General features: G+C 36.3%; 1 protein-coding gene across 2 annotated transcripts in view; it reads left to right on the top strand.

The window, feature by feature from the left end:
* The window catches only part of SACM1L (SAC1 like phosphatidylinositide phosphatase), a 68685-nt gene that overhangs the window by 21573 nt on the left and 23771 nt on the right, over positions 1–23341 (top strand). The window contains exons 2-11 of one of the 2 annotated variants that reach the window (XM_058556646.1): positions 2293–2390; positions 4916–4990; positions 6334–6461; positions 9870–10019; positions 12930–12989; positions 14129–14162; positions 19387–19488; positions 21590–21675; positions 22542–22628; positions 22995–23063. In XM_058556646.1, the coding sequence (XP_058412629.1) occupies positions 2293–2390; positions 4916–4990; positions 6334–6461; positions 9870–10019; positions 12930–12989; positions 14129–14162; positions 19387–19488; positions 21590–21675; positions 22542–22628; positions 22995–23063 (889 nt within the window). Of the gene's footprint in view, positions 1–2292; positions 2391–4915; positions 4991–6333; positions 6462–9869; positions 10020–12929; positions 12990–14128; positions 14163–19386; positions 19489–21589; positions 21676–22541; positions 22629–22994; positions 23064–23341 lie in introns of those variants that run through there. The other variant, XM_058556657.1, reaches the window with a different exon arrangement.

The following is a 23341-nucleotide window of genomic DNA, read 5'->3' on the forward strand; positions in this document are numbered from 1 at the left end:
TATTTGTTGTTTTATAATTATTTATCACCTACCTCCTAGTCCCTGGTGCTTGTGTAATGTTTAGCACATGGCAGCTTTTCAGTAAATTTATTGACTTACCCTTAGAGTGCAACTTATGTTTGCAGAAAACATCTTCTGCAGATATGGATTGATATGTTGGATTTTTTTTTCTTAAGGCTTTAAGACTAGAGATAACCACCCTATGAGTAGATTGTCCAGAAGTTTGTTATGTTTCTTTTAGTTTGTTTCAGGACCTCTCACTTCATTTTCTTGTTATAGTTTTATTGAAGTGTAGCTGACATACAGTAAATCTAAGGTATTTAAAGTGTACAGTTTGATACATTTTGACATATTTTTACACCCATGAAACCATCACCAGTGTCAAGGTAATGAACACATTCCTCACCCCTGAAAGTTTCCTTGTGCCTGTAATCCCTCCTTTTTTTCCCTCCCTGCACAAGTTAAACATAGAACTACCATATGATTCAGCCATTCTACTTCTGGGTAGTCACCTTAGAGAAATGAATGCATATGTCTGCCTTAAGACTTGTGCAAGAATATCCCAAGCTGGAAACAACCCAGATGTCCATCAGCAAGTGAATGGATAAACCAATTGTGGTATATCCATACAATGGAATACTATTCAGCAATAAAAAGGAATGAACCATTATATTTAGTTTGAGTTGAAGACTACCATATTTGAAACAGATTTGTCTTTGTTGCATTTTGCTTTATTTGTATTAAAATTGATTTTCATTCTTTTAGCATATCCCCCCAAATGGAGGAAACTAGCATAATATTAAGAAGTTAGTTGTAGATGAACTATAAAAGGATGTAAGTTATGTTTGGATAATTAAGGGTTGATTATTCCTCTGAAAACTTATAGTCAAAAATAGTCAGTACAGTTTGTTCTGCCACAGGATTTGTTTCTGTAACACCAAATTGCCTGTTCACGATTGGTACATAAGAAATGGTGTCACTGATGGTTGTGTGGGTTCATATAAGATTTTTCATAGGCAAGGGGGGTGGAAAGAGGGAGCAGAATTAAAAAGGAAAGGAAGAAGCCCTCAGATTGGCTGCTGCACAGACAGAAATTGTTTCAAGTGTAGTTTAAAAACAATTAAGATTAGTTCCTGGAACAAAAAAGAAACTAGTTCCCTCCCCAGCCTTGGTCAGCTTCTGGAGCGGTGTACTTCCTCCTGTGCCTGCCTTAACAGCCTCAGTCTGCATTGTTTTAGTGCTTGCAGATCTGCATTTCTACTTTATTTCTGTTAATTGTTATTATTTCTTGAGGCAGTCTCTAACCCTGCTAAATTGCTTGCCTGAGTTATCCAAGTTATCTCCTGACGAACCAACTGTTATTTTTGTTGGACTCTGGTTACGAAGTTGCATAAATTTTGAGAAGTCTGTCCCAACCCTAATTTTACTCCCTTTATTTTATTTTTATTTTGCAGAATGAGTAATTTTTTTCAGGAACGCATATGTGGCATTCTAACCAAAAAGCACCTGAATGTTCAAGTAATTTATTTTAAACGATTTTCTGGAAATGTTTTGTTAAAAATGTGTTTCTTAGTATTTTTAGCTAATGCTTACATCTTGCTTACTATGTGTCTGATGTTCTAAGTGCTTATCAAAGATTAGCTCATTTTATCCTCACAGCAGTGCACTTTGATGAGTCTGGTATTATCTCTATTTTCTGAATAAGAGAACTGAAGAACAGAGAGAATGAGTAACTTGCCCAGGGTCACACAGCACAGGTAGTCTGGTTCTCTAGACTGTGCTCCTGACTACTATGCTACATTGCCTTCTGCACCATGTTGAATATAATAAGTTAGATTTTATTATGATCTTCTTGTGTAAGTCAAATTGTTGGTTTTACACAAATTAAAACCTTGTCAGCATTAAATATGCAAGTGAAAAGAGTTGTAGTGAACACATAAGGACAACATAACAGCTTCGTCTATTCAAACTCCACCCCCCCTCCCCCGCCAAAGGCGCAGTAGATAGTTGTATGTCATAGTTGCACATCCTTCTAGTTGCTGTATGTGGGACGCGGCCTCAGCATGGCCTGAGAAGCGGTGTGTCGGTGCGCGCCCAGGATCCGAACCGGGCCGCCAGCAGCGGAGTGCGCGCACTTAACCGCTAAGCCACGGGCCGGCCCAGCTTCGTCTATTCAGAAGCTGGGAAAATGATGTCAGATTTAAACACTGCTGAAATTGTGTTAATAAATAGTTGTTTAGAAGTCTTCATTTCATTTGGTTCAGTTATTTATGGTTTTAAATTTCTTCTTAGGCATATCACACCTGAAAAATTTTATGTGGAAGCTTGTGATGATGGAGCAGATGACGTACTCATCATCGATCGTGTGTCCACAGAGGTTACCCTCTCAGGTATTTTATAGCCGGATTTAGAAGTGTCTGAGAAAGATTTTATACTTAAGTTGCAATAATTAAAATAAATTAATCAGAAGTATGTCAATGTGTGAATCTGAGTGTCTTCTTATAAAATTTTAATTCTTGCTGCCTCATTTGATTTTTATGCATTAATTATATGCTTTCTCCTGTTTTATGAAAAGGAGAAATGATCTTGAAAATTTTAGGTAGCATTTTACTATCTGTGAGGGTTTAAAAACATAGTTATTTCTGAATTTGTTCCCTTATCTGTACTCTTAACAGGATTGGTTTTGTTGATAGCTGTAAGATTTAAGGTATTTGAGTGTAGCAAAGTTGTTTTAGCATTAAGTTTGTGGAATTTTAACAGCTTTTGGTTTTGGAAATATTCATGACTGTGAGGATAATTTAATAAATGAAAGATAATATATACATCACTGACTAAAACTTGTGTTTTAGGCAAATGATGTTCTTAAGCTTTATCTATCTTATCTATCTATCCAGTTATATTTTGGTTTTGCTTCTCTGCGGTGTGAAAAACAATTTTTTTTTCAGTTGTGTGGAGCACTGATTTCTCACCAGATTAATTTGAAATAATTTTGGTGACAAATTAACATACTATGTGATACCACATTTAGAATTTCATATTTCATTTGTTTAAAAATTTACCTCTAGACAGTTCTATATTTTTTTCTTAAGTATAGTATTTGAGTAACCCTAAAGTAGGTATTCAATAAACAGTAAATATCCTTTGAATGGATAAGGTGAAATATGAAAATATTTTCCATAGGATAGTAAAGTGTTAGAAAGTTATGACTATAAATTTCCATTTCCTTGGTTATCTGGTTGTTCTAGTAAGTATCATATGTAGTTTTCCTTTGACCAAATGTAATTAGAGCCCTGTTTTAGTTTGATAATTTGGCATTTCCTATGTCTGTTGCTTCGTGGCTGCTCTCTCAAGATAGCCTGTTTTTAACCAGTGTTAGTGTACTTCTCCTCAAGTTTAATCACAGTACTTCTTTATCCTGTATTGATACAACCTAGTGTCTTATAAGCTTTGTATGGATGTAATATTTTCAATTATTTTTGACCTTCAGTGACATTTTATTTGTAGATAGAGATTGCAGACCCATTTGAGTGGACAAAGCTGAAAGTCATGGATAGTTTGGATGTCATCACATGTCACAATCATCAGTAGACACAGGAAGAGATACTTTGACTGAAGCCGGTGATGATGAGGGGCTGCCTCACTCACGCTTTCTCTGCTGGTTTCTTTTTACCGGAATGCAGACCGTTGCCACAGAAAGAGGGATTTTTTTTTTCCCTGAAAAACTAACATATGTTCTTAGGAATTATAGTTTTATTGCTGTTACATTCCAGTTAATATAACTTAAAGGTCTATCAGTGTTACATTTAAGTTTATCACATGATCTCACTATATTCAGGATTTTCTCTGAGCTTTTTCACTGCGCTGCTAGTCCCATTTTTCATGTGAATTAATTGTGGCATAGCATTGCTAAGTAAAATGAATTATTGAGAGAAACAGAAGTGAATTTTAGATGTAATTCAGAATTAATTAATTCAGAATAACAGGAGTGCTTTAAGAAATAGGACTTTGGTTTATGGCAGTGTTTCAAAATGAGTTCCAGATGATAATTAAACTGTGACTGAAAGAAAAATTTTATAGCCACATAAATTTGGGAAACCTTGAATTAAACAGTGGAACAACTTTCTTTTACTGGAGGCCTTCTCAGAGCCTTTATTTTCCACTGTGCATTGTGACTCTTTCTGGGAGAGGGAATAGAGGTAATCCAGATGTAGCAAAATTAGCTTATTTGACTGGAAGACCTTACCTCCTCCCCTTTTGGGGCATTATTCCCTAAACTAGTGTGTTACAAAATATGTTTTGTGAAACACAGTGGCTTAAAGTTTAGCAATTGTGAAATGAACCCTGTAATCTAAGATACTCTTATTAATAAAGGTATTATTCATAAAATCACAGTTATGGTGATGCCTCACTGTACATACCTGTATAAATTACTATTAGACACGAGGAGGAGGCTTTTCCTTCCTCCTTCCTCCCTTGGATCTTTGCCTCCATTTCCCACATTCTTAGACTGGATAGGTAAGTGTTTTTTTTGCTTTCCACTAATAGCATGTAGAGATTAAAATCTTGTCTCTACCCTCCCTTTCATTTACTTTCTAATTCTCTTAAAGGGATAGGGACTTAGTTTCTGGCAAGACATCTAATAAATTTGGTTGAAACTGACGTTAGAAATAACCCGCAATTTACCTGATGAGGATGCTGAAGCATGTTACTTTTGGCATCATATTCTAGACAGGCAGAGACCTTTATATGTAATGTGGACATCTTTATTTTATATTCTGCCCAAGTTAATGAAGGAATGTTGCTTTCTTAGAACAAATTATACATATTGATTTAGTTGAAGTAACTATTGAAATCAAACTAAATTTCTTTCTATTGGTGAGCTTTTTCTGTGTGATTTTTCTTTTTTCTTTTAAAGTCAAGAAAGATATTCCTCCTTCAGCTGTCACAAGACCAATATTTGGTATACTGGGCACAATCCATCTGGTGGCAGGTAAGAAAAAATAAACTAAGATGAGTAAAGAAGGTACTTAAATTAACATGATTAGAATATAAGATGAAGGCATACTTCATATCATGCTTTAGGCAGTAAATCTGTAGGTTAGGTATTTGTCATTAATTTCTAAAAGTGATATACCCCAAGTGGCAAGTGGTTAAATTTATCAGCCTGAGGTTCTATTAAAAAAACAGTTTTGTTTTTGGTTTTGGTTTTGGATGTAGCAAAATTAGCTTATTTGACTGGAAGACCTTACCTCCTCCCCTTTTGGGGCATTATTCCCTAAACTAGTGTGTTACAAAATATGTTTTGTATTTTGTAGAGTTGAAATCTCTAGTCAACTAGACATTTTTCATAAATTCTAAGAGTATTTAAATAAAAATTTTAATGCATTGATAGATCAGAATATTCTATACCTTCAACCCCACTGTGGGGTTGAGTATGACATAATGCATGTTGGAGAATGTTACCTGGTTCTCAGTTCTTAAGAAAGTGATTTTGTTTGTCTAAATTTCATTTCATCGAACTTTAAAAAAATTCCATTGTATTAGGCACTGTGCTAGATGCTGAGTTATAAAAGATGCAAGTCCCTTGTGTCCTGCAGTTTACAGTTTAGTGAGAGAGGCATTTAAGTAGTAAATTACTGCAAGTACAATTACTTGTCTCCTAGACAAGTTCTAGGAGAGAGATGTACATAGGCACTTGTGGGTTGATCTTGAATAGAGCTCGAGGATTAATTTAGTGGTCAAGGTTGACCCTGTTTTATTTGTGGGGGCAGTGGCCAGGAGCAGTTTTGTGCATGGTGCTGTGATGGCTCCTCGATTCCAGACTACTCATCTTTGTCTACTCGCCTTTGCAGTAAGCAGTCATACTGCCCCAGCACACTTCTCTACCATTTAGAATGACATGAAGGACATAGGAGTGGTGGTGTAGATGGGACATTGTCCTGCAGTGGTTACATCTCATGACCTGTGATGACTTAAACTGCACATTGGGAAATGCATTAGCAGAGGCCTGGGTGCCTTGCAGATGACAGAGAGAGAGGTGTTTTCTGTCTCTACTTTTCATCTGCTAAGATCACTCTTTTAGTTACCAAAAGCTTTTGCTTTTATCTTTTTGGGAAAAAATTTGACCTTTCAATAGGAATTTTTCTAAATAAATGCTGGTCTTTCTATATGTAAATTATAAGATTGCTTAAAAATAAAGTATGGGCCTTTTATTATATGGCACAATACAGTCTCATTCTGCTAGCCTTTAGAGTTTAAACAATAAGCACTGCTACTTTTGTCTTTAGAGTTGCCTTATTTATATTTATGTGTGTTTGGCTTTGCTTTTTGTAGGTAATTATCTAATTGTCATTACCAAAAAGACAAAAATAGGTGAATTTTTCAATCATGTAATCTGGAAAGCAACGGATTTTGATGTCCTTTCTTATAAGAAGACAATGTTGCACTTAACTGATATTCAGGTAAGACATGGAAGCACTTACTAATTGCAAAAGCCAAAAGTGTACGGTGGGGGATGGAGGAGGGAGGTGAAATACAAAGAATGTTTGACGGAGTTCTTGTTTTTTTTTTTTTTTTTTTTTGTGAGGAAGATCAGCCCTGAGCTAACATCTGTTGCCCATCTTCCTCTTTTTGCTGAGGAAGATTGGCCCTGGGCTAACATCCATGCCCATCTTCCTCTATTTTATATGTGGGACGCTTGCCACAGCATGGCTTGATGAGCAGTGCGTAGGTCCGTGCTCGGGATCCAAACCTGCAAATCCTGGGCCACCGAAGCAGAGCGCATGGAGTTAACCACTATGCCACTGGGCTGACCCCAATGATGGATTTCTTTTAAGCCTAATTATTTAAGCAACTCATAGAGCAAGGTCTATATACCTTTATACCTAGCCATAAAAATGCATTTTTTTTTTTAAAAATCCTTCATATGTTTCATTGCCTTTGGTTTGTTTTTCTTTAAAACTGACTCAATTCTTAAATTATGAAATTTCATATGGAGAGAAAAGGACAAATAGAAAATGCATATGTACTCAACACCCAGGTTTAACTTCATATCCTTTTTGTAAAGAAATAAAACATCAGATACCTTTGAAGTTCCACTCATCCCATTTCATTCCCTCTTTCCTCAGAAGAAAAATTTTCTTCACTATTACCACATGTGAATATAAGAGTGTGTATATGTGTGTATATATGTTCAAAAAGTCCTCCTTTTGCACGATTCCTACATGCATGGATTTCAGTTACCATGGTTTAGTTAATACCAGTTCTCTGACAACATGGTTTAAATTTTGGTTAACACGGTATATTAACTAAAGAATGAGCCCACCAAAGATGAAAGTGCAAAGAAACAGAAAGTGACAACTCTAGAATTGAAATTCGAGTTGAATGTTAATGGGATATAGAATAAATAGCTGACTGTGAGAATACTGACACTGTTGCTGTACAAGAGACTCTAGATACGCAGCAAGAAGTCTTAGTAAAGGTGAATTTATTGACATTAATGTTGAAGCGGTTGTGATGAAAAGGTTGAAGATATCCCAGGGGAAGCAATGCCAGCAACAAACTTCACGTTAAAGGAATTCTCGGAGGTATTTCATGACTTTGAAAATGCAAAGGATAAAGTGATAGAAGCTGGTTCAGACTTAGGTGTATGATAATTTGCCAAGGTATAAAAAAGATACTCTGTATCATAAGTTACATGATAGGAAGGCAAATACTGTTCAAGCTACTCTTGATAAATTTTTTATAAGAAATAAAATATTTTAATTCATAATATTTCTAATGTTTTAAATTACAGTGTACTAAGTAAATACTAATTTTGCTATTTTTCATTTCCGTATACATTTATAACTTAGAGTAGTAGAGTTTTTAATGTTTTGATAAAAAATTTGTAAAGGTCATATAATAATTGTAATTTTTCCCATTGATTATTTAGATAGTTTAGGGTTATTAACATTAAGATAGCATGGTCATTTTTACAGTCACACCCTACCATGCAAAATGAAGACTGCCTGTATTCATAGTCAAATAGTATCTATTTTTGCTTGAAGTATTTTTTAAAACTTACTTAAATGGCATTATCCTGTTCTAAGTTTTGAAAATTGCTTTTTTTTTTTTTGGTGAGGAAGATTAGCCCTGAGCTAACGTCTGTTGCCAGTGTTTCTCTTTTTCTGCTTGAGAAAGGTTAGCCCTGAGCTAACATCTGTGCCAGTCTTCCTCTATTTTATATGTGGGTCTACGTCTCAGCATGGCTGCTGGTGAGTGGTGTAGGTTCACACCTGGGATCTGAACCAGAGAACCCGGGCCACCAAAGCAGAGGCTGCTGAACTTAACCACTACGCCAGGGGGCCAGCCCCGAAAATTACTTTTTTTAAGTCAACATTATGTTTAGAGATTTACATCTATTGAGTGTTGATTTTCTAATGTAATCTTATTTACAGTGTTTGCTTTTTAAAATTTTTAAGTTGTATTTTTACTTCCAAAATTACAAAAATATTTGTTTCTAAAAGAAAACTTATAAGACATGTAACTTACCTGTGATAAACAGTAAAAAATTAGTCCTAGTGCTACTGTCTTATTGACTGAAACTGTAGGATATGCTTTTTATACTTTATTTATTTTTATTTTTTTGAGGAAGATTGGCCCTGAGCTAACATCTGTTGCCAATCTCCCTCCCTTTTTCCTTCTTTTCTCCCCAAAGGCCCAGTAGGTAGTTGTATGTCATAGTTGTACATCCTTCTAGTTGCTCTATGTGGGACGCTGCCTCAGCATGGCTTGATGAGCAGTGTGTAGGTCCACGCCCAGGATCTGAACTGGCGAACCCCAGGCCACCGAAGCGGAATGCGTGAACTTAACTGCTGTGCCACTGGGCTGGCCCCCATAAGTTAGTTTAAATTTACAATTTCTTTTTTACTATATGTGTATGTTAATATATTCATTCTCTATGAGACATGATATTTTAAGGCAATAAAAATGGTTGTATTCATTTAATAGCCCAGTAATGTGTACTTGAACAATTTCGTCTTGATTATTACACTTTGGTGTCAGGCTATGTAACTAATTTTAGCATTGTTCACTACATATGCTTTGCTTGTACCTTTTGTTTTAAAAAAAATATTTCTGAGCCCAAATTAAAGATTTTGTGGTATGTAGATTTGTAACACGTAGATTAACATGTTAATCATTTGGTAATCATTAAACATTACCACACATTAACAATTATTTTTTAAAGCAAGGATAAAAACAAATGTCAATTTTGGTATTCATTGGGAAAGCCAGCTGAAATAATTTTTAGCTGTTTACTGGACTTTTTTTTTTAATCTTTATTTTTTTAAAAAAAGAATTCAATTTTACTTCCCATCCAGCCCAAACCTGTAAAGTTTTTTAAGAATGAGGATGGTATTATTCTCTTGTTATTTCCTCTCTACATTACTGGGCCCCTCATAAATTTATGTTTTTCATTTGTCAAATGAGGATGATTACGTTAATCTAGCAGGGTTGTTGTGAAGACGAAAGAGAATCTAGATAAAGTATTTGACACACAGTAGGTCTTAACCTAAGGTGATGATGTTTTGTTAAAATAACTCTTCTGCCCATTAGAGTAAAAATTGTGAAGGATACCAAAGGGAAAGAGTTCAACCTAATCAATTAGTATAATAATACCCTACACTATTTATCGAGCATCAGCTGTGTGTCAGGAACTGTCCTAGGTCCTGGGAAATGGTGAGCATCCCCTGCCCTGGCCCAGTCCTTGTGTCAGTGGTATTTAACAGGGCTGGACTTACAGGTTTTATTTTCATTCTCTTTTCATGCTGACAGATTCCTTTTCAAGTATGAGATAGACTGATTTTTTTTTTCCCCTTTGTTTACAGTTACAAGATAATAAAACTTTCCTAGCGATGATAAACCATGTCTTGAGTGTGGATGGGTTTTACTTTTCAACGACATATGATTTGACCCATACTTTGCAGCGGCTCTCCAATACTAGTCCAGAATTTCAAGAAATGAGTCTCTTGGAAAGAGTAAGCTTAATCTTCACTTATTTTTACTTATTTATTTACTTTTTTAAGGGGTATGTCTCTATTTCATCCATAAAAATATATATTGATTTTTCTTAATCCTGGCTTGTATCAGGATCATGTATGGGGCTTTGAAAACATATCATCTTTCAAATATATATCACAATCCCAAATTCAGGACCCCGGAATCTGTATGTTACACAGACAGGAGTGAGAGCCACTGGTGTAGGTATTCAGAATTCCAGCCTAAATGCATATGTTGGTGTTTTCTAGCTCTCAGTATTCTGTAGTATAATGGTTATTAGCATTAGCAACATACCTATACTTATAAAATTAATATTCTAACAAGTGATGTTCTTTCTACAGTGCATTATAGATTTTGCAGCTAGAAAAGTAACAACTTATTGATTTAAGAACTTGAAAAATATCCTTTTGTTTAAGTGGGGTTTTTTTGTTGTTTTGCTTTTTTAAAGATGAGTGTATCTCTAAAACTAGGCCTCAGATGATCACAACTTAAAATTTCTGCTGTTCAGGAACCTGGATAATTGCTGCCTTGATTTCTTTTCTTTTTTTTTTTTTTGGTGAGGAAGATTGGCCCTGAGCTAACATCTGTGCCCATCTTCCTCTGTTTTATGTGGGACTCCTGCTACAGCGTGGTTTTATAAGCAATGCGTGGGTCCTTGCCCAGGATCTGAATCTGTGAACCCCAGGCTGCTGAAGCAGAGCACATGAACTTAACCACTATGCCACCGGGATGGCCCAGCTGCCTTGATTTTTTTTATTAACAAACCTAGTAGCTGTGTTTAGGGGGCAGACAGAGTTAAAAGGTTGCTGTCAGTTACCTAAGGTTGGACCATATGAAATTGCCAGTAATTGACCAGTTTTGACCAATAAAAATGATAATTTCTTACAGTTGAGCCTAAGTCAATATTTTAGTTAACCGGCTCTTTTAAGATTTCATACTCTATCTAGTAAAATTGTATGTAGGCTTAGATGTAAATTTAGATGTAAGCTAAGCAATCAAGAAATTTGGCTTTTAACTATCAAGAGACTGTAGCTTTTAAAAGTAGTTGCTACATGGGCCGACCCCGCGGCTTACCAGTTAAGTGCGCGCGCTCTGCTGCTGGCGGCCCGGGTTCGGATCCCGGGCGCGCAGCGACGCACCGCTTCTCCGGCCATGCTGAGGCCGTGTCCCACATACAACAACTAGAAGGATGTGCAGCTATGACATACAACTATCTACTGGGGCTTTGGGGCGGGGGGGGGCGATAAATAAAATTATTAAAAAAAAAAAAGTAGTTGCTACATTCTGCATTTGTTTATCAAATGTCTCTCAAATGCCTGCTATATACCAGGCACTGTCCTAGCCACAGGGGACCCCGAATGAAAAGACATGGCCCCTGCCTGGTGGGAGCCTACAGTCTACTGGGGAAGCGGAAGTCCAAGTAATCACAAAACAAGGGACAGTTGCTGTCATGGAGATATGTATCAAAGTGTGGTGGGATCCTGAAGGAAGGTGGGTCTCACTCTGTCTGAGGAGTCAGGGACAACTTTACAAAGGAAGGTAACTTTTCAGCTGAGACTTAATGATGAATAGGCCTTACTGGTCAGATGACAGTGGGAGAGGGAGGGTTCTAGGCAGAGATGGTGGCAAAATTAGGCTAAACTGTAAAAGAAGCCATCACATCTGTTGGAATGAGAAGGGAATTTTTTGTCAGGTAATCAGAAGAGTCAGTTAAAGTTAACATAGGGAATCATAAGAATGATAAATGAACCATATATACCTTAACATTTTATCTTAACTTAAAACATAAAATTTTACATTGGTTAATTTTTTGATGTAGGACCAGAGGCTTTTCTTTGTTTTTGGTTCCTTGATTCCTAATTGTCTTTCCTTATAATTACATCTATAATGCTTTCCAGTTGAGTCTCTTTAAAGATTTTGACACAGAGCAATCTGTTTGCAGAGTCCTGTAGATTTTTACTGTTTCTGTAATCTTTTATAGTTGCCACTGCCACTCTTAATTCAACAGCAGTTTTGTTTTAGCAACTTCCCTTTTTATCAAGTTAAATTCAAATCATTCAACTTTATAGAGACAACAGTTTGTTTTTAAGTCATATTTCATTGATTTATAAAATATTTAGTTAAAAAATTATTTAACGATGAACAACAAGTACAGCAGAAACCAATTGGGAACACACACCTGAATCTCTGGCTAAGTGTGAGAGCCACTCGTGTGACTTGCAGCTGTGGAGGGCTGGGTGGGGGAATGTCAGTTGGGGTGTTTTATAAAGACAATGGAGAGAATTGGTTTAATCTACTGAGTTGTTGAGGGACCTTCTTCTGTATTTATAGTTTGAAAGTTGGAGTGGCCAGAGATGAGATCAGAGAATTAAGTAGGGGCTACCAGATCCCAGGACTGGTAAGGTCATGTGAAGATTTGGTTCTTTAGTTGACAGAGAGCCAGTGAAGAATTTCCAGCAGACAGGAGACGTGTAATGTTAGAGAACTCCTGCTGGCAGCATGTGGAGGAATGGGTGGGAAGGGCAAGGCCAAGACTTGAGGCAGAAGCTGTTTTAGTAGTTATTCTGGAGTCAAGGGTTGGCCAGGCGTGGTGGGAGTACAGATGTAGAAGAAGGGATGGAGTTGGAAGGAGATTTAGACTTGACGATTGACTAAATATCAGAGAAAGAAAGACTGACAGGACTCCCAGGTTTCTGTCTGGCTTGAGGCAATAAGACAGGAAGATGCAGAGGAGAGGCAGACTTGAGGGGAAGAGGAGTTCTGTTTGGAGCATATCAAAGAGACCTCCTTCTAGCCACCAGGTGGAGACATTGATTGTTATAGTTTTCTTTCTGTAGAAACTCAACTTGGCAGGAGATATTTTATTAATTTTAAAACTTCTCTCTTAGGCAGATCAGCGGTTTGTATGGAATGGTCATCTTCTAAGAGAACTTTCTGCTCAGCCAGAGGTAATGTACACTAAATAAAACCTGCTTGCTTGTTACAGTACAAGTTTTTGTTTGTTTGTTTTGTTTTTTTATGAGGAAGATTAGCTCTGAGCTAACATCTGATGCCAATCCTCCTCTTTTTTCTGAGGAAGATTGGCCCTGGGCTAACATCCATGCCCATCTTCTTCCACTTATATATGGGATGCCGCCACAGCATGGCTTGACAAGTAGTGCTTCGGTGCGCGTCCGGGATCTGAACCTGTGAACCCCGGGCTGCCAAAGCAGAGCACGTGCATTTAACCGCTACGCCATAAGACTGGCCCCTACAGTACAAGTTTTAATTGAATACATATTATAAAATGGCTACCTAATCACTAGGGAGTTTGATAAGTAATTCTAATTTAACTGTTTATAACTTATAAACTTTGATCAGGTTTACCTTCTCACATTTTTGTGGGTTGAAGAAGCCTAATTATTTTACTCTGATCTCCCTGTAGAAGCCTTCAGTAAAGAAAAAATACTTAAGAAGAGATAGAATGGGTCTTGGTGGATGAAAAGTGGAGAAATGAGAGGCTAGAGCTAAGTCCCAGGCCAGTGGAGAGCTCTGCATTTGTCTTCCAATGGGGATGTGATTCCCTTCAGTCACCCAGGAGAAGGGTGCATAGATGTCACCTTCCTCTGTCCTTAGTTTATACAAATGAGGTGCAAACACAGAGGCCAAGCGAGGGAGCATAATATATTGAGTCTAGGCAAATAGGTTTGGCTAATGGCTTTATTTCTTGTCATTTGCTTTGCTTTTTTGGGAAAAGTAGCTTGAGCTACAGTTAGTGTGGGTCTGTCTTTTCCCTGGAGGAGTGAAGTTGTAGGCAAAGACTAAAAAGGAGGAAGGTAAACATTCTGCAACTTCATGTAGTTTTATTAGTGTTCCAAAATCTGTGCATATTCAAGCCCATGTGATTGTAGCACATACTTAAATTTTTTTAATTGAAAAGACAATGTTACATTAGAAAAATTTCTTGAAAATGGAAAGTTACCCATAAGCTTACTACCTTGTGATATTTGTATATTACCTCCCCATATATAAATATTTTTTATGTAATGCTTTTCATTTATTTTTTAAGTATATTTATTCCTAAATATAATGTATATCTTCATTTCAGCTCCATCGGTTTGCTCTTCCAGTATTACATGGATGTATCCTTATATAATATTACTCTTTAGTTTTCTAGCAGTCTTTATTTAAATATTATTATAAGGCACATTTAGAGACAGTCTCAAATATTGCATGAGATGAGTATTTTAGAATTAGTAGAAATTGCTTTTGGTAACAAAGTCAAACCCATTAACGTAAAATCTTAGAATACTGGTTGTGAATGACTGTTGTTTTTTTAAAGAATGAACTCTTTAGAATGAATTATTCTCTCTCTGTTTGAGAGTTCTGGGGCTGGTGGTTTAAAAGAAGGAATATGTATTCTGTGTTTTGCTTTTATTAGACTTTGTATCAGTAAACGAGAGTAGTTTGAACTTGGCTATTGAAATGAAAACTTTCCAGACTCAGGAACTAGGGTGACCAGCAACTTGGAGAGGAGAATTACAATTAATAATTGTATTTGTAGTTTGAAATAGCCACAGAAAAATGTCAGTAGATGATATACAAAGAATAATGCTTGGGTCGGGGGAGAACAGTACAAATGGAAAATGAGTAATGGTTATCTAATTGTAAATTCATTTAAAAAACTTATCTTTATCATAGACATCATAACAAAAATAGGGAAGCAAAGTGAGCTGGCTGTTAAAGGATAAGCACAATATATGCTCATGAGTGCCTGTGATCAGGACTGTGCGCTGCAGAAACTGAGGTGATCTTTCTATGAAGTACTCCCAAGACGCTTATTAACCCAACCGTCTGTGATTTATTTGTTCGTTATGTTAATGTGATTTCTTTAAATTATTTTGCTTCTTATACTTAAAAAAAAGCAGAAAAGTAATGGAGGGAACATTTTCCACAGTTATGGGAGAATAAAAATCAGAAAATCTCAGGATAAAAGCTCTTATTTATTCTGTTTTTTTTTTCCCTCCCTTCCCTGGAGCTTTCGAGATTCTCCTAAGGATATAAAAGAGCAGATGTATTTAGGTGGTGCTTTAAGGGGTTTGGGCATTTGAGGGGTTTGAGATTGTAAATGGACAAATATTACCAACTGAGATTATGGAACATTTTTCTTGGCGATTTTAGAACAGCTTATCCATTTAGCTTTAAATCTAAAGCTTTAAATTAGCTTTTGTTTAGAGTAGTTTCTTGACTAGAACCATAGTCACATGTTTCACGTATGTACAGAGAGATGAGCAAGAACAAAGGCCTCAAGGCAGGAGCATGACTGCAGTAGAGAAAGTGGACAGGGAGAGTTGGGAGCTGTGTTCAGAGAAGTAGCTGGGCCCAGATTATGCAGGGCCTTCTAAGCTTTGTTTTACTTGAACTGTGATGAGAAGCTATTAGGATTTGAGTAGAGGATTGGCATGATAAGACAGGATCACTCTGACAGTGATGTAGAGAGTAGGCCAAAGGTGAGCAAGGGAGGATACAAGGAATAATTAGGCAGTTGCAATAATCCAGGTGAGAGGTGATGTTGCCTGGGACCAGGATGGTAGCAGTGATGGTGGTGAAAAATGGGTTCTAGATATGTTTCAAAGGTAGAGCTAACAGGATTTTCTGACAAATTGTACATGGGGTATGAAAGAGAGGAGTTTAGTATGAATCTAAGGTTTTTGGCCAGAGTAAGTGGAAGGAAGCCATCCATTGAGGTGAGGAAGAGTCTACAGTTGGGAGGGAGGCCATAGAGTATCTGGAGTTCCATTTGGACATGACCATTAGAGAGGGAGGTTATGTTCCTACTCCCCCACCTCTCTTCCCCAAATGAGGAATATTACCACATGCTGATGAGAAAGATTTTGGAGAAGGGGAAACTTGGAGAAGGTGAGAGCACACTCATATGCTGGGCTGATGTCCTTGAGTGTGTGAGGGGGCTGGGGTCAAGTGCACAGGTCGAAGGCCTGCCGTGGACAGCTCATCCACCATTGTAGAAGGGAAGCAGATATGTGGATGTGGATGCTGGTGGGTAGATAAATGTGGTGGAAGCATGTGGATAGCTTTCATTTTCACGGTGAAATAGGAAGCAATGTAATTAGCTGTGAGTGGGATGAGGGAAGAGTATTGGAGGTTGAGGAGAAAGTATGAAATGGGCATCCTGAATGGGAGGATGGCCCTTGGAGTAACTCACTGATAAAAGACTAGACATTCACATTTTAAAAGTTATATCATGGTGATGTGATACCATATGATTTTTATTTTCCTTTTGTTCCTTCTGTGCTTTCTGGATTCTCTAAAGTGTGTGTATATTTGTCTCCTAATCACAGGAAAATGATTCATAAAACAGTCAGTCATATTCCGTGCTACACTTAGTTCTCTAAGGGCAGGCTCATGTCTTACTCATCTTTGTGGCCTGGCTCTATTTTGATAATTTGGGTGAGTAAATGAATGAATAGTGCCTTGGATTCTTCTCTAGTGCTCTGGGTTTCAAAGGAGTGTGAATTGGGAGCTCAAGATGAGTCTGATGATACCAAGTAATAGAGTGGGATGAATCATTAGAAATTCATATTGCTAGTGTCATTCGGTACCACCATTTTGAAAATTATTTGGCATTCTGTTGTGAATTTACCAGCACTTCTCTGTGCATACCCAATACGTTTATACCAGGAGGTATTTACAAGAATGTTCACAGCACCACTGTCAGAGCAAACTGAACACCATGGGTTCCATCAGCAGAAGAATTAGACCTCTTGTGGGATTGTCCTTACAGACTGCACACAACGCTGAAGAGGAATGAACTGCTTCATGCAGTATAAGGATGAATCTTAGGAACTTACTGGAAGGAATAAACAAGGACTTGAAGTTTATAAAGAGTGTGGTACCATTTTTATAAAACTCAAATAAAAGCAAACCATGTGTTTTTAAGTCATGGTTTTTAAGTCATGGTTGCATGGATGAAACTGAAAACGCAAGAGAATTGTCTCCACAAGCCTAAGAATAGTTGTTGCTTCTGGGCAAGAAGGCAGATGGATGGGACAGAGAAGGAACCAATAATTAGGTTCAGGGTTTTAATACTGTTCTGAAGTTGGATGGTACGTTCATAGGTTTTTATTTTATTATGCTATTATGCTTTATAATGAATCAAAGTATATTAAGAAAAAAATGTTACGTGTAGAAAATAACCGTAAGGGAAACCCAAACAAATGAGGAGGGAAAAAAGGTAAGTCCATTGAAACAATAAAAGAAACCTGTCTGGCTGTTACACCCACCAGTCTGGCGAACGTTTAAAAAGCAGACAGTATCAAGTATTGGTAAAGATGAAAACTCAAAGTAATTCTTAAAACAGTTTGGCATTTCCTAATAAAATCAGATGATAAATGTACTCTGTGACCCAGCAGTACTGCTCCTTAGAACCACTTACACATGGTCATGTACACAGACGTTTGTTGCAGCACTGTTTAGGATAGCAAAAATTGGAAACAACCTGTACAGTAAAATGGATAAACTGTAGTATATTCAGACAGTGGAATATTATACAGCCACAGCAGCAAATGAACCTCATGAACATAATGTTGAACAAATAAAGCAAGCCAAAAGAATATATACAGTATACAGTCCTGCGTTGCTTAATGATGGGGACACATTCTGAAAAATGCATCCTCAGGCAGTTTCAGCATTGTTCGAACCTCATAGAGTGTACTTACACAAATCTAGATGGTATAGCCTACTACTCCCCTAGGCTATAGGTGCTAATCTTATGGGACCACCGTCGTGTATGCACTTCATCGTTGACTTGACTAAAACGTCATTATGTGGCACATGACTGTAATTCCTTTTATGTAAAAAAAAAGGTCAAAACTATTCAGACTAAACAATAAATAGAGTGGGAACGATGAACTGAGTGGATGGTGGTCACTTCTTGGAGGGCAGTAAGGGAGCTAGATGGAGAGGAGTGAGTGCTCTGGGTGCTCCAAAGGTGCTGGTGGGTACACGTGTGGGTCTGTATGTGTATGTGTTTAGTATTTTTTATTATGATCAGATATATTTAACATAAAATTTCCCATTTTAACCATTTTTAAGTGTACAATTTAGTTAAGTGGCATTAATTACATTCACATTGTTGTGCAAACAGCATCAAAACCTTTCCTTCACCCCAATCAGAAATTCTGTATCTATTAAGCAATAACTCCCCATACATGAGTGTTTTTGTAAGTATTTATATATGTTATGTATTCTTTTCTATTTATCGTATTTCATAACAACATTATTTTAGTGTAAGAGGTTTGCTGTCTCCAAAGCCTTCTGTGACTGTTTACTCCGGCAGTGAGGTAGAGAGGTTAGCCTTTAGAATTTCCAGGTATATAACTCTTCTACATTACTGAGTTAGTGAGTTACCATGTAGCATGTACTGTTACCAGTGGTTAGGAAAATAGTTTTATATTAAGAAAAGTTTTTGAGGAGATACTCTTTTTTTGTGTGTGAGGAAGATTAGCCCTGAGCTAACGTCTGTTGCCAATCCTCCTGTTTTTGCTGAGGAAGATTGGCCCGGGGCCAACATCCCTGCCCCTCTTACTCTACTTTATATGTGGGATGCCTGCCACAGCATGGCTTGATAAGTGGTGCGTAAGTCCACGCCTGGGATCCAAACCTGTGAACCCCAGGCCACCAGAGCAGAGTGTGCGAACTTAACTGCTACGCCACCAGGCTGGGCCCTGAGATATTCTTTTTTTTTAATATTCCGGTTCATTTTTCTTGTTTCATAGAAAAAAAGAGCTAAAATTTCCATTTCTGCATAATCTTTAATTTGCAGTTTGATCTGTAAATTTTCATATGTTTACCAACTGTTATGGCTAATTTACATTTGTAATTATGCATATAATATATTTCAGGTTTTTTTTCTTTTTAACTGTGGTAGCCTAGCCTTTTCCTCCTTTTTTCCACTTCTTATTTGAACGTTAATCTATTTTAAATTTATCTGTTTTTCATTCAAGCTAGGTTTTTTGGTGTTGGTGGTTAATACTTAATTCTTTACTTTTAAAAAGTGGTCGAGGATATCAGGGAAATGAAATCATATTATTTAAATAGAAACATTGTAGAACCTCTTAAACATACTGTCCATGTGTCATTATAGGGTTACTGACTTGACAGTATTTCACAAGTGAATATTACAGTACTAAAGACTGGTGAATATTCATGAAGAATCAAAAAAGATTTGCATATTCTCTTGTCTCTTAAAGACGGAGTCATTCTCAGTAGGGTAAACAGATTCAGATTTAATCTGGAAATAATACATATGATTTCCATATATGTTACATTTTTCTTAATGTAGTTAAGTTATTACTATGCACTCGTGTTCTATTAATGGAAAATGCTTTGATTGGATTCTCATCTCGAGGAGAAGTTGTTTCAGAGCTGGTGTGCGCTATTATGTAAGAGGTGAGATTAATTTTGTCAGCAGGACTCAGTACTGGGTTATATCTCACTAATTAATGTTTGTCTTATGGTGACATGAATGTAACCTTTTGTATTTTATTTGTTTTCATTATCATTTGATAGCTTCGCTAAGTATTTATCTCCTACTTCATTATAATAATTAGGTAGGTCTTCTGTGCTTTACTCCAGCTACTGTGTTACATCGCAAATGTTAATGAGACGCTATAGGCTGCTGCTTACTGCTTTAAGAGGAATTGATCATGTTATTTGCTGGATGTCTGAAAGCACAGCTGAACTTAATGTAGTTTTCAGTAACCTAAACTCATATCAGAAAGTATTTTCTTGCTCTTGCATAAAGCTCTTTATTTGCATGCATAAAGCTAGACATTTGACTTTATGCCTTCAACTTTAAAGATTTACATTTTGAGCATTTATTCTCTAGGCTTGTGCTAGCAACATGCTAATTTGCTTGAACCAGGTCTTTAAAATATGTATTAAAGTTACTGTCATTATGAAAAGGAGTTTCTCTAACTCTATTTTTTTTTTTAAGCCAGAATATATCAGAATAAAATCCTATGGGCCATTAGATAAATCGTAGAAGTTTTGGGCCAGGAAGTTGTAAAGGTTATTTGATTAATCTCCCTTATTACAGATGATATAACAGAAGAAGAAAGACATTTAGTGAGTGACCTGGCCAAGATCACAGAACCAGTTGGCAACTCCCTTATAACTAGATTTTCTTGGATGGAGATATATTTTTTAATTAAGTTTTTAAAATAGGTGATGCATTCACATAGTTCAGGTATCAAAAAATATTAAAAGGTATGCAATAAAAAAATATTTCTCGTTTCTAACCCCATCTGCTTCATCTTACTCCCCTATCAGCTAATCAGTTGTTAGTTTATTTATCCTTCCAGACAATTTTTATGCTATTACACGTATGTGGTGTTCTCCTCCTTATGTAGACAGTGGTCGTGTACTGTGCACATTTTCTTGCACTTTGGTTTTTTCGTATTTTTTTTTTAACAATATAGCTTGGAAATCTTTTCATAAAGATTCTCTCTCTCACTCCCACCCACATACACACCCACACACACACACACAAATACAATCTCACTCTCACTCCCTCATTTTTTTAAAATAACTATATATTATTTGTTAATGACAGTTATGGAAAGAACCAAGTATAGCCCATGCCTCTGACAAGTAGTTTTGGAAGGTGTTGAGAAGATATTTCACTGCTGATTTGACTCAATAATTTTGTCCCCTTCTGGTAATATATTAACTAAAACACTGATACCTCACACCTCAAAGTGTTAACGTTTGTGAAATATGTCAGAAAGAACATTAAGAAATATTTGAGACAGTTAAAAATCCATTGATTTCTTTCTGATAATTTGGTAACTCGAGTCAGGAACCAGCTTGAAAGTTGCCTTTGCATAGCAAGCTTTTCTTATTAAAAATAGATCATGTAAACAAGATTGTAAAGGAATGCTTCAGCTATTTGAGAGGACTAACCAGTATCAAGACGAAACACTGTAGAGCACTGCTTTTCAAACTAGGCTTTGTGAGTGTATTCATGAATTTATAGAAATTTTAGGACCATATACAATTTTTGTGCTTTCGTTTTGATAATTAAAATTATTATAAGCATCTGCTGAGCCATTTGCATTATTATAGCGAAATACTATTAACGTAATCACCCAAATTTGCATTTAATGTGTTTAATGGTTTTAACTTTGAAAATAGTATTTTTCAAACTGGGATCTATGGACATACTCTCAGAGGTCCTTGAGAATTTGTTTTTTCTTTAAAATATGTCTCAAGTTTGATAAACACTGTTTTAGAGGAATTTTATATTTATAAACAGTTGATAAATAGCCACCAATTTCATCTGTTTATTAATAGGTTGTTAATACTCCCCTTTAAGCCTGTGTAAATGAGTGAGCTTCTGTTAGCTTTCTGATCACGTCCTATGCATTTGTTTGACATTTATTTTTATAAGTACTTTTCCACTAATTCAAACTGACTTAATTCTCTCCTGAATTTCTGATGTGTTTCTTATGTAATAAATATAGTTAATTTTAATTTTTTTTCGATTTAGGAATTGATTCTGAAGGTCATGCAGCTAACTTTGTAGAAACAGAACAAATCGTGCACTACAATGGGAGCAGGGCTTCATTTGTACAGGCAAGTTAATATGTTTGGTAGGCAGCCAGCCAGTTGGCCTTTTCTGCTTAGATTGCCATTTTCTGCCATGTTGTTGAAATTTCCCTCTTCTTCTCTCTTTTTAAAGTAATATCATTGTCTACCGATGTGGAAAAAGTTTGCTCAAAACAAGGATATTCCATTAATCTGGCACTCACTTGCTGTTGTTCCCTGCCCTTGAATTAAATCCCTAAAGGGGAGGATAGAGTAGGAGGTGCAAGGGTTATGGAGAGGATGCCACCTGTGTGCTTCAGGGCGATGATGACAGGAGGAGCAGCTGGCTGATGACTACCTGCCCTGCACTTCTCTGTGAGGTGATCTCTCTCTTCTGTTGCCTCCGTATGGAGTTTTAGATCACTTGCTGCTCCAGAGCATTGGTGGCGAAACATAAGTTCATAGACATATTCATTTGGGAATGAATAAGGCAATTTTCTAGTTTTATTATAATGCCAAATTATATAACAGACATAACTTGTTAATTTTTACTGGTAGATAAATTGATTTATTTTAGAATTTAGGAGAAACACAGAACTCTGCTATACTAGCGCCGTGTATATAAAATCAGAAGGAAAAAAAGTTCTTTCCAAATGTATACCCACAAAATAGGAACTTGAGGAACAGGTACACATGGACTTCTTTCGTCGTTGGTAGGTTGTACTTATATTTTTTCCTTTGCAGTCATTGATATAGATAGATAGGTAGATATTGATATATATATGTATATGTGTGTATATATATACATTGATATACACACACACACACATATATACATACACCTCTGACAATAAGCTGAGAAAAATAAGTTTGTGCGTGTATGTTTCTTCTAACATTTCTCTCTTTTCTTTTAGACTCGAGGATCAATACCAGTTTTCTGGTCTCAAAGACCAAACCTCAAGTACAAACCGTTGCCACAGATCAACAAAGTAGCAAATCATGTGTGTATGTTTCATTGGCTAAAAATAGACGCTTAATGGCATTATAGTTTACATATAGAGCATGTATTTATTCTTCATAAGTCGGAATTGAACGTCTTTGAGGCTGTTCTTGATTCTGGCGTATTTAGTATATTCTATTTGAGATTGTGCTCAGAATTAAAATTGTAGTATTGCAGCTCAGAGTAGAATGTCTTATAATTACTATTTACTACATGGTATTTAGAATATATAGAAGACATGGTTCCCATCCTAATGTCATTCTTTTGAATATAGAGATAGGATATTTAAGGAGATACTTTAAAAATCTTATAAGTAGTCTTATAATGTAATCTGGTAATGTATATAACTCTTTTTTTTCCTCTCTAGATGGATGGTTTCCAAAGGCATTTTGATTCACAAGTAATTATTTATGGAAAACAAGTCATAATCAATCTGGTATGTTTCTTACATGTTTCTTGGGGCACAAACAAAACTTAACTTTTTTTTTTACATAACAAAATTTACCATTTTAACCATTTTTAAGTATACAATTCAGTGGCATTAAGTGTTTTGCAGTGTTGTGCGATCATTACCACTGACCATTTCCAGAACTTTTCATCATACCAAACAGAAACTCAGTATCCATTAAACAATAACTTAGTATTATCCCTCACCTCCCAGCCCATGGGAACTCTCTTCCACCTTTTGTCTCTAAATGTGCCTATTCTAGGTAC

This window comes from Diceros bicornis, chromosome 2, assembly GCF_020826845.1.
Source record: "Diceros bicornis minor isolate mBicDic1 chromosome 2, mDicBic1.mat.cur, whole genome shotgun sequence".
Classification (NCBI taxonomy): domain Eukaryota; kingdom Metazoa; phylum Chordata; class Mammalia; order Perissodactyla; family Rhinocerotidae; genus Diceros; species Diceros bicornis.